Genomic DNA, 11,664 nt, shown 5'->3' with positions numbered 1-11,664 from the left:
GCTCCCAGCCCAGACGCGTCCGCACCCGCCCTCCGAAGGCCGCTGGCCCTGGATGCATTGTAGGGTCTGCGAGGTCCTTCTCTCTCTTGGAGCCTAAGGGAGGCCGCCCCGCAGCCCTCCGAACCCCCCTCCCTAGGCAGCTCCCCGCACACCCCTCCCCGCACACCCCCTCCCCGCACCCCTCTCCCGAGGCAGCTCCCCGCACACCCCCTCCCCGCAGCCCCCTCCCGAGGCAGCTCCCCGCACACCCCCTCCCCGCAGCCCCCTCCCGAGGCAGCTCCCCGCACACCCCCTCCCCGCAGCCCCCTCCCGAGGCAGCTCCCCGCACACCCCTCCCCGCAGCCCCTCCTTGAGGCAACTACCCGCACACTCCTCCCCCAGACAGCTCTCCGCATACCCTTTCCCGCAGCCCCCTCCCCGCACCCCCCTCCTCGAGGCAGCCCTCTGGCCCCCCCTCCCCGAGGCCGCAGTGCACAACAACCATTTTCCCCGCCAGGAGCACACGGTGTCCACGCTCCGCGGCGGCGTCGCTGATTGGCCAGGCCCCTGGTAAACAAGCGGCGGGCAGCCAATGGGAGGGCTGTGCACGAGGGCAGCACGCGCCGCGGGGCCCGAGCGGCGTGGCCCGGCCACTATAAAACGCGGTTTCCGGCAGCGGCGGCAGCGCCCTGGTTTCCGTGGACTGATCGTGAGCAGCCGCTGAGACCCCGCGCCCTTCCAGCTGTGCTCCTGCTGGAATTCCCTGGCTTAACCAACAGCTTACCTTGTGGTGACATCTTTCCCAAAGTTGTCGCGAGTTGAAGAGGAAAAGGCTCTTCCGTTGTTTTAAAGTCTCCGTGGATTTAGGGTTTTGTTACACCCCCCCACGACCCGCGTTTGTAACTCTTCAGCCGACCCAGCCTGATCATGGTGGTGTTCAAGAAGATCAAGTCTTTCGAGGTGGTCTTTACCGACCCCGAGAAGGTGTACTGCAGCGGGGAGAAGGTGGCCGGCCGGGTGACGGTGGAGGTGTGTGAGGTGACGCGGGTCAAGGCCGTCCGGGTCCTGGCCTGCGGGGTGGCCAAGGTGCTGTGGCTGCACGGGTCCCAGCAGTGCAAGCAGACCTTGGAGTACCTGCGCTACGAAGACACGCTGCTCCTGGAGGACCAGCCGACAGGTGAGCGCTCCGGGGCTTCTCTGCGGGAGGGCGAAAGCTGATTTGAGAAGAGTTTGAAACGAATACATGGAGCTTCTACTAAATACTCTTTAAGTTGCTCGGGTTGAGCGGTTTGTGTTGAGTCCCTGTATTTTAAGTTTTAAATTTGCGACCCCTTCCTCCTCAAAAAAGGTCCATTTGTCCTAATTCTTATAGTGATCCTGCGGGATCTTAAAAATTTTAAAGATTTTTTTTTGCATGCATAAGTTACTCTTTGCTGTTTGAGATGATAGCAGCTTAATTTTAAACGTTGCAAGTTTTTGCCCAACAAAACGCATCAGGATTTCTCAGTTAAGAACATAAGGGATGAAACTGGGGGGGGGGGGGTGCTACAATACTTAGTGCATGCTGCCCAGGAATTGGGTATCACACAGGTGCGTTTTAAGTGTAACAAGAAACCTAACGGCTATCCATTTTCTCTCCCTGCAGGTGAGAATGAGATGGTTATCATGAGACCTGGGAACAAATATGAGTACAAGTTTGGCTTTGAGCTTCCTCAGGGGTAGGTATCAGCTAAATGCATCATCTTTGGACTTCTCTGTCTCAAAATCTTCTCCTCCTTTGCTCTTGGAGAGTATTTTTAAGTTGTTTCCTTTTTCTTGACACAGGCCTCTGGGAACATCCTTCAAAGGAAAATACGGGCGTGTAGACTACTGGGTAAAGGCTTTTCTGGATCGCCCCAGCCAGCCAACACAAGAGACAAAGAAAAACTTTGAAGTGGTGGATCTAGTGGATATCAATACCCCTGATCTGATGGTGAGGTTCATTTTAAGCTTCTATTCTCTTGGGTCTCAGGGATGATAAGTCACATGTCTTGGGCATTAGATTGAAACACCTTAGGGCAGTGGTCGGCAAACTCTTTAGTCAACTGAGCCAAGTATCAACAGTACAACGATGGAAATTTCTTTGGAGAGCCAAATTTTTTAAACTTAAACTTCTTCTAACGCCACTTCTTCAAAATAGACTCGCCCAGGCCGTGGTATTTCGTGGAAGAGCCACACTCAAGGGGCCAAAGAGCCTCATGTGGCTCGCGAGCCTCATGTGGCCTTAGGGGGGGAATCGAGTTCTAAGTCATCAAGGTGGGAGGGAAAGCTGCCTCCTCCAGGTAAGGAGTGGAAAGTAAAGAGAAGCAGGGAGCCTGGCGCAGGTGTGGTTCAGTTGTTTGGAGGGTCAGCCTGTGCGTGGAAGGGTCTAGGGTTCGATTCCCAGTCAGGGCACATGCCCAGATTGCTGGTTTGATCCCCAGTCAGGGCGAGGTCAGGGAGAGTTTGGGAGGCAACCAATATATGCTTCTCTCTCCTTTTCTCTTCCTCTCTTTCTAAAAACATACTCTTTTTTTAAGAAAAAGCTGAGAAAGTATTTCCGGAAAGTCTCAAGTCCCCGCCCTCTCTCCTACACAGGCACCGGTGTCTGCTAAGAAGGAGAAGAAAGTTTCCTGCATGTTCATTCCTGACGGGCAGGTGTCTGTCTCCGCCCGGATTGACAGAAAAGGGTTTTGTGAAGGTAAAAGCCTAAGTCCTGACAAAATAGAAACTGGATTTGGGGGCGAGGGCAGGGCAGGGACAGAAGAAAAGTCATCAACTATACTTAGCATCAGCTTCATCTTTCTTGTTGCTAGGTGACGAGATTTCCATCCATGCCGACTTTGAAAACACATGTTCCCGAATTGTGGTTCCCAAAGCTGCCATCGTAGCCCGCCACACTTACCTTGCCAATGGCCAGACCAAGGTGCTGACACAGAAGCTGTCATCTGTCAGAGGCAATCACATCATCTCAGGAACCTGTGCATCGTGGCGTGGCAAGAGCCTCCGGGTGCAGAAGATCAGGCCTTCTATCTTGGGCTGCAACATCCTCCGAGTTGAATATTTCCTGCTGGTAAGTGCGGGGGGCGGTGAGCCTGGAGGGAAAGATTGTTCATCCGTCAGAACAGCAGTGGTGTTTCCTCCAGACCTCCAGTCTAACAAACGGCCAACTTCCTTTCTAGATCTACGTTAGCGTCCCTGGCTCCAAGAAAGTCATTCTGGACCTGCCCCTAGTGATTGGCAGCAGGTCAGGTCTGAGCAGCCGCACATCCAGCATGGCCAGCCGGGCCAGCTCCGAGATGAGTTGGGTAGATCTGAACATCCCTGATAGCCCAGAAGGTGAGCCAGACCCAATGTCTTACCCTAGGGCCTGCTTGGGTTTGTGAAATCGGGACCGTCGGGCATTTCTGGGCCAGGTTTCTCATCCCCAACCTCTCTCTGTCCAGCTCCTCCTTGCTACATGGATATCATTCCTGAAGATCACCGGTTGGAGAGCCCCACCACTCCTCTGCTAGACGACACAGATGGCTCTCAAGACAGCCCTATTTTTATGTACGCGCCCGAGTTCAAGTTCATCCCACCACCGACTTACACTGAGGTGAGAATTGTCATTTGACCACTGCATTTGTTCCAAACCTTCTAGAGGAAGTTGACTTGGAGGGATTCCTAAAGCGGGGTTTTCTTTCAGTTCTTACCCGAACTAAAATGTGTTCGTTCTTCCTTCCAGGTGGATCCCTGCATCCTCAACAACAATGTGCAGTGAGCATGTGGGAGAGAAGAAGCAGCTGTATCTCCTTGTTTCTTTCCGCCTCTTCCTGGACTCTTTTTCAGAGACTCAACAGTCTCTACAGTGGGGGTTGGTCCACCCCAGCCTCTGACTCCTCAGCGGAGGAGGTGACCAGCAGGCAGTCTCCTGGGCCTTAAAGGAGATGCGCACTCATCCTCAGCCAGCCAAGATGATGTGAATTCGGGGTGTTTGCTAGATGGGTTTAAAAACCTAGGCCCATCCCATTTTCTGAGATCGCCTTGAAAATTGAGGCATATTCAGTAGTTTTGAATGGCCTCCTGGCATGGTCTTCCCAAGATTTTTTTGCAGGGGAATATATATAGATCATTATAATGATACCAGATCGTGAACTTCTGTATCATGTGGAGCAGAATCAATTGTAGCAAACTGGGAAAATGGAAAGGGGGAAAAAATCATCTTCAAAACTTTGGGAAAAGGAGGTTCTTAAAATCATCCTTGCCCTTTGTGAACGTATAGAAAAAATAAAACCTCTCCAGAGCTGATTGGGTCTGGACTTTGGAGAGCTTGTGTGACCTAAAGGGAAGAAGCTCTCAGGTGGTCTTTGCTTAGACTGTACTTCAATCTGGCTTAAAGCGTTAACAGCTACGCCCCACCAAAGGTCTTCTAAGCCATTTTTAGAGCCTGTTGCACTGTGTTCTGTTGCAAACGTCTTTATGTGGGAGAACATGTTTTTCTTTTCATGTGACTCCTTGGAATTGATTCTGAGGTGATGTTTTTAGCACTTTAGTTCCTGTCATTTTATTTTTTTTCTATCTCAAAACGTAAGCTAAAACTGGTCTACTATGTGTCTAGAGATAAGCACAAGGACAGATAAGTGTTGCTCATTACTGTTGAGACTTTGTCCCAGTGTACAGAATTCTGTAATTCTGACGCTCCAACTGTATGAGAGGGGTTGCTGCAACCAGCCTTGCCCACGGTGACTTACCCACACGAAGGAGAAGCGAGATCAGGATGCCCAGCCCTGATCAGAGCCGCCAGGCGTTGCCCTGAGAAACCAGAGGGCAGGTCTCCACTGAAGCCCCGGGCTCCCCTCTCTCCAGTGTTGGGAGGCGGGGGTGCTGACGGCCCCTCTCGCTGCAGCCTTTAGCACTTTGTTCCCCCTCCTGTGTCAGAGCACTGAGCTCCCCCCTTTTCTGAGAAAGTATGTGGACTGGAGGTGGTTTAATGTTTTTTTAATTGTGTATCTTTTGTATGATTAAAAATATATTTTGTACTTAACCAGATATATTTTCACCCCAAGTAGGGGATATTCTTTATAAAAAATAAAGTTTTTTAATGGCAAAAACTGTTTTCTTGTCTGTGAGATGGGATTGGAGAAGTTATTAGGAAGTGTGCCTAGCCCTGGCAGGGTAGCTCAGAGTGTCATCCCGATGTGCCGTGGTTGTGGGTTCAACCCCCCGTCAGGGTATGTACAAGGTTCAACCAATTAATGCATAAATGAGTGGAACAACAAATTAACGTCTCAATAACAGAACACTAAACTATTTTCAAAAGTGTGCCTAAAGGAGAGTTTCTCCTACTTCACAATTCGTTCTTGAAAACCCTCAGAGTATTACCTATTGACCCTACCTAGTGCATATAGTCAGAGTGGGGGTTGGAGAGCTGAAGAGGGAAGACATTGGAGCTATATGTGGTCTTTTCCAATTCAAGGAACTAGCTGGGATCTTCTGACGACCTAAGCTCGTTTTCTACATTTACAGTTAATCATTACTAAATTCCTTCAATTTTGGAGTGCATGAGCTTTTTTTTTTTTTTTAAATGAGCTTTTAAAAAACAACAAAATGAGGTTTGTGAGGGGATTTGGTAGGAAAGGTTTACAGTACCAGGTTTTATCATTTGGCTTCATCATGGTTTCTCCCCAGTGTAAACCTGGTTTATATAAAAAAAGACTATTCAGGACTTAAGGATTTAATTATGAGTATTTTTAATTGATTTTTAGAGGAAAGGAGAGAAAAAAACATCAATTCCATTTATGCACTCATTGGTTGATTCTTTTTAAAAAAGTGAAGAGAGTTTTTTAAAAATATATTTTTATTGATTTCAGAGAGGAAGAGAGAGGGAGATAGAAACATCAATGATGAGAGAGAATCACCTATCAGCTGCCTCCTGCATTGAGCTTGCAACCCAGGCATGTGCCCTTAAATGGAATCAAACCCGGGACCCTTTAGTCCGCAGGCTGATGCTCTATCCACTGAGCCAAACCGGCTAGGGCAGTGGTCGGCAAACTCACTAGTCAACAGAGCCAAATATCAACAGTACAATGACTGAAATTTCTTTTGAGAGCCAAATTTTTTAAACTTCTTCTAACACCACTTCTTCCAAATAGACTCGCCCAGGCTGTGGTATTTTGTGGAAGAGCCACACTCAAGGGGCCAAAGAGCCTCATGTGGCTTGCGAGCCGCAGTTTGCCAACCACTGGGCTAGGGGTCTTACTGTATTTTTTAAGTTTATTTCAGAGACAGAGCAGAAGGGAGAGGGAGAGAGAAACATCAATGTGAGAGAGAAGCACCAATCAGCTGCCTCCTGCTTGTCCCCTACCAGGAATCAAGCCCCAAAACCCAGGCATGTGCCCTGACTGGAATCGAACCACGACCTTTTGGTGCATGGGACAACACTCAACCAACTGAGCCACACTGGCCAGGGCTCATTGGTTGATTCTTATCTGTGCCCTGACCTGGGATCGAACCCGCAACCTTGGGACAGTGCTCTAACCAACGGAGCTACCCGGCCAGGGCTTAAATTCTTTGAAGGCTGCTCCCGTGTTTCGTCTCTGCGGTTTATAGCACTACCTTTCCAAGCGTATAGTCATAATAGTAACTGTTTGCCGAATACTCAACTCCACCCTCAGCCCTTAGGATATGTTATGCTTCAGCAGTTTCTATTTCTTCCTTGTAGGGTAATAACCATAAATTGACACCACGTAATTCCACCTCTAATTGACGTGATTTTTATTATTCCTAAAGGGGTGACTGGGATGAGAAACCCTGAAATGGCAGGCCTTCATGTACTTCTGATTTCTGGCTCATTTAAACCTTTGTAGGCAGATCTAGTCCCGGCTGTTATTTGGGGTTTGGCTTTCTGTGGACTTACACATACTAATTCCAAACCTCGGATTCCTGGAAATTCATAAAATCCCTGTGAATTGAACAGACTGAAATTGAAAAGATTCTTTTCCGCTTCCGTCTTTGTTTGCTTGTGTCCGTTTTTCATTATCAGTAGCTCTTTGCTGGCTCTTTGTTTGGCCTTACCAAGGTGTCAAAGTTTCTAGCTCTTTATAGCTTTTACTTTAATCAGGCCTCCTCCTTTTCCTGCCTATTCAAGAATTCAGTGGCTCTGCCCTTTTTCAAATCGGAGACCAGGAAACTAGGTCAAAGTTGATGGAAAAGTTTTTTCTGCAGCTGGTTTTCCAGGGACTGGAGAGGTGGCTGAGAACAAGAGCAAGCCAGAGGGCAACGGATGGAGAGGCCGTGGAGCACAAAGCTCTACTGTTTGTGTACACAACCTGGCGTCTGTACCTGACCTGAGAAGGGGATGACGGGGAGAGAGTAGATGACACACCCAGGTCTGCTGGAGATTTGAGCCTTGAAAAGCCGGAACATATGCATCCCGTCCTGTTCCGCACATACCTCAAATCCAGCACTTGCCCCATAGAATGTTCTATGATGATGAGAATGTTCTATATTTGCGCTAACATGACAGCCACGTGGCTATTGAGCTCTGAGATGTGGCTACTGAGACTGAAGAACTGAGTTTTTATTTTTGAACTTACTTTAAATTTAATAAGCTTGTGGACCAAAAGGGGCCACATGCTAACCTCAGGGGAGGCCCGCATGGCAGCCTTGCAAACTCAGAGACCTAAAGTCACCACAAAGGATGGTCTGAAATTAAAACTTTTTAACTAAAAGCAGTTTGTCATGTCCTAGGCTGGGATCTTCCCTGGCATCGATAAATCTTTACTTTAACTGAGCCTGTCTGTTGTCTTTTTGCATCTAGGATAACAGATTGGAATGTCCAAGTAATTTTCCTTTTTCCGGACCCCTCAAAGCACAGGCCCTGCTCCTGGGCGACCACAAATCCCCTCATTATTATTGAGTTCATTGTTGACTGTCTTTTACATCCTGTACCCACCTATTAAAAGATGTACGATTCAATCCCAGAGGTTTCCCCACTTTGCTTTCTCTGCCTTTCTAATCTATCACCAATGGATTTCATGTGGCCCACTTACCTCTCCTCTTTTGATTGTAATGTATAAAATAAAGTACAAAACTGCCATTCTCCGGAGCATTCATTCTCTCAATGCGTTCAGATTTTGCTTCCCAGCAATTGTCTACTGTTTTGGCTCAGATAAACTAAAATAGTTCTTCACGGGTCTGAAGGTTCCTTGTGCTGACAAGCTCCGTGTGCTGAGTGATTACCATATTGAACAGCAAAATCTGAGGAAGGAGCCAAGCAGATACGGCTGTTCACCCAGAGGAAACTCACCCTCTCTGAGAGCACAAGAGGGCCCACTGGACCTCTGCTTTACACACAACTTCTAGCTCTCCCCAGAACATTCTCTGTATGTAGGTTCATGTAAAGATACTTCCCTAGGTACTGGCCCAGCTGTTTCTCCACTTAAGTGGGCAGTTATTTTGGGACTTCCTTTCCCATGCCCTTCTCATATGCCTTTTCATTTTTTTTTTTAATATATTTTATTGATATTTTACAGAGAGGAAGGGAGAGGGATAGAGAGCTAGAAACATCGATGAGAGAGAAACATTGATCAGCTGCCTCCTGCATACCTCCCACTGGGGATGTGCCCGCAACCAAGGTACATGCCCTTGACCGGAATCGAACCCGGGACCTTTCAGTCCACAGGCCGATGCTCTATCCACTGAGCCAAACCGGTTTCGGCTGCCTTTTCATTTTTAAAGCACTGTAGCTTACCTGAACAGCCACTAGAGGAAATTCAGTCCTTAGTATCATAGATCCATTAGGTCCAATGTGGTACAGGAAGATTTGAGTGAAGTCAGAAAAAAAAAACTAAAGGAAGAAAAAAGCTAAAGAAAGTAAAATGAACCAGAAAAGGCCGGTACTTCCCCAACAAGGGTCCGTGGCTGCCTTGATACCTCTGAACAGATGCAAAACAAGGATGCGCTAACTTGGATTGAGGCATTGGGAGGCGAAAGCGTGGGGGGAGGATCTGACCGAGCAGCTGGTCAGCAAAAAGCAATCACATGGTAGCTGAAGGGTGTGAAGTGGGGTGAAGGAGTGACTTTTGTCCAGTTCCTTCAACAGCATACAGACCTTGTCCCAGTGTCCTTTTCTTGGGCCATCTCTAGGTGACAGAATGCATAAGGTGGATAAGAAAAATATTTTACTGCCCCGTCAATGGCCCAGTCCCTGCCCCTGTTGGGTACCCCGACTCAATTGTTCTGAAGTGGGAGAGCAGAAACTTTTGTCCCGTTCTCTGTTCTGACCCCATGCCCACCTTCACTTACTAAGCTAAAAAATTCCCTCTTGGGCCCTGGGAAGGTGGCTCAGTGGGTTGGAGTGTTGTCCTGCACAATAACAGGTGGTGGGTTCGATTCTGGGTCAGGGCACATACCTAGGTTGCATGATTGATCCCTGGTTGGGGCGAGTATGGGAGGCAACTGATTAATATTTCTCTCTCACATCGATGTTTCTCTGATGTTTCCCTGTTTCTCTCCCGCTCCTCCACTTCCTCATAAAAACATATCCTCCACTGAGGATTTAAATAAATAAAACTCCCTCTCCAAGATGGCTGCAGGTCCAGGGCCTCAGGGCCTGGCCCAGTAGATATGTCTATAGCCTAAAAAAAGTTCAAGGGTCAGCCTTCCTGTGCTATTAAGGAGAAATGGTGTTACCCGACTTTTAAACATATATATATATATATATATATATATATATATATATATATATACACACACACACACACACACACACACATATATATATATTTTATTAATTTCAGAGAAGAAAGGAGAGGGAGAGAGTAATAGAAATATCAATGATGAGAATCATTGATCGGCTGCCTCCTGCACGCCCCCCACTGGTGATCGAGCCTGCAACCCAGGCATGTGCCCTGACTATGAATTGAACCATGACCTCCTGGTTCATAGGTTGATGCTCAATCACTGAGCCATACCGGCCAGGCACCGGACTATTTTTAGAAATGGCCCACACCCAGGGACAGGTTAGAGAATGCTTTCTATGGTTTCCAGGGGAGAGAGAGGTCATGTAGGGGGAAAATCATCAATCTTGGAGGCTAAGGGAGGATTGTGGTCAGAGTCTCGTCTCTGTTAACTAGTGGGTGTTGGGTAGGGTAGTCGATCAGATCACCTGGTCCAATCAGCCATGGCATCGCTTTGTCTTTTCTGGGCCTGGAGCTGAAATGTAACTGAGGCCCAGATGCTATCTCTAGTTTGACCAAAACTCTGACTGTGGGTGAACAGACCCCAGGCTTTGTTCTTAAGATTAATTGATGCTGATCAGAACCTCATTGTCTCAAGGGCTTAGTGATTAAGGGAGTGGTCCTTCCTGCCAGGGAGTAGGAGGCAAGTGAGTCAAGGTGCTGGATGAGGCCAGTTCGAATCAAAAAGAAAGAAAGGCGTATAGTGTGGTGGTGAAGCCAATATACCCTGAGCCAAACTATTTAAGTTCAAATCTTACTTCCACCACTTAACAAGCTGTGTGACTTCGGGCAAATAAAAGAGGAACCATATCCTTCACCACCGCCACCAGGCACGTCCCAAAAATTGTTCTTCCTCTCTAACCTATCAGAGGTAAGGCCATTCTCTTTGTTCCTCTCGATTCCCTTCCTGTGTTTGGGGAACAAGACAGTCTGAGGAGAGGTCAGTGTATGGAGGCTGATTCAGCCTGGAGTTCATTGTGGTAGGGGACAGGCAGACCACTGTTGGAACTCCCAACCCCAGGCCAGGCCAAGCCCTCTGCACACCTTCAGCATCTCATGGTATATTCTGGGAGAACAAGCGTTTTCTCTCTCATACACCCAGTGTGCTTCTCAGGTCTCTAGAACCATCTGGAAATTAACTGAACTTCCTTAACTTTTTAGTACACGACTCCAGCTGGAAGCTTTCCACCATTTGGAGAGAGAAACTGAGGAACAGAGGGTGCTGGGTATACAAGGTGACACTGAAACGCTGGGTCCTGGCTGCCAGTCACTACGCAAGCCAATTCAGCAGAGGCAGGGTTGAATCATATTTGAGCATTTATTCCAATACTGCCGGCAGCATGGGAGAGCAACAGGTCATCCACAAACATCTGCTGTGCAATCCTCCATAAGCCAGCTGCTTATATTGGGTAGGACAAAGATTACATGGGAAATTAGTCAGAAGGAATAGGCCATTGGGGCTGGAGTGGGACTCCATTGTTTGGGCAACAAGGTTGTTAATCTTTCCATGATGATAGGCAGTTCTAGGATAAGAATGGACCGCTTTCCAAGATTGACTCCCAGGCCCAAGGTTGACTCCCAGATCCAGGGGGCATACAACTCCCAGCCAGGTTAGAATGAGCTTTCTTAATCAGAATAAAACAATCATAGTTAACAGAGCATGGTTAGTATTTCTTATAACTAATAGCTAGTCCCCAATATTCTATTTCTGCCCCTAACAAAACTACAGAGAATTCTCAGACTCCTTATTTAAAGGTACTGCATCTCCTTTGATTTTCCCCCTTGAGGTGGACTAGACTGAGCAGCACAAAAGCCAGCTGAGGTGAGCCCATTGAAGAGGCCCAATTGAGCCTACTTAGATTATTCCTGTTTGGTCCTGACCTTCCACTTGGCTGACCCTGCCGTACTCTGCACTGAGCTTGTTATATAAAGAGCAAAGAATGGA

General features: G+C 47.9%; 1 protein-coding gene across 1 annotated transcript; it reads left to right on the top strand.

The window, feature by feature from the left end:
• Positions 1-566: 566 nt before the first annotated feature.
• TXNIP (thioredoxin interacting protein) lies at positions 567-5,090 on the top strand. The gene is made up of 8 exons (XM_080647652.1): positions 567-1,156; positions 1,625-1,697; positions 1,804-1,951; positions 2,596-2,698; positions 2,814-3,070; positions 3,180-3,336; positions 3,444-3,595; positions 3,725-5,090. The coding sequence occupies exons 1-8, from the start codon at positions 907-909 to the stop codon at positions 3,758-3,760; spliced, it is 1,176 nt and encodes a 391-aa protein (XP_080503778.1). The 5' UTR covers positions 567-906; the 3' UTR covers positions 3,761-5,090.
• The last annotated feature ends 6,574 nt before the right edge of the window (positions 5,091-11,664 follow it).

This window comes from Plecotus auritus (genome assembly GCF_963455305.1).
Source record: "Plecotus auritus genome assembly, chromosome: 12".
NCBI lineage: Eukaryota > Metazoa > Chordata > Mammalia > Chiroptera > Vespertilionidae > Plecotus > Plecotus auritus.
Note: the sequence above shows the minus strand (reverse complement) of the source record. Positions and strands in the feature narration are given on the sequence as shown.

Excerpts from the sequence above, each read along its gene's own strand:
- TXNIP (XM_080647652.1), top strand. The coding sequence starts at position 907 with ATGGTGGTGTTCAAGAAGATCAAGTCTTTCGAGGTGGTCTTTACCGAC. Across the intron at positions 2,699-2,813 it reads CAGAAAAGGGTTTTGTGAAG|GTGACGAGATTTCCATCCAT; the intron begins GTAAAAGCCTAA and ends TCTTGTTGCTAG. Across the intron at positions 3,071-3,179 it reads GAGTTGAATATTTCCTGCTG|ATCTACGTTAGCGTCCCTGG; the intron begins GTAAGTGCGGGG and ends CTTCCTTTCTAG.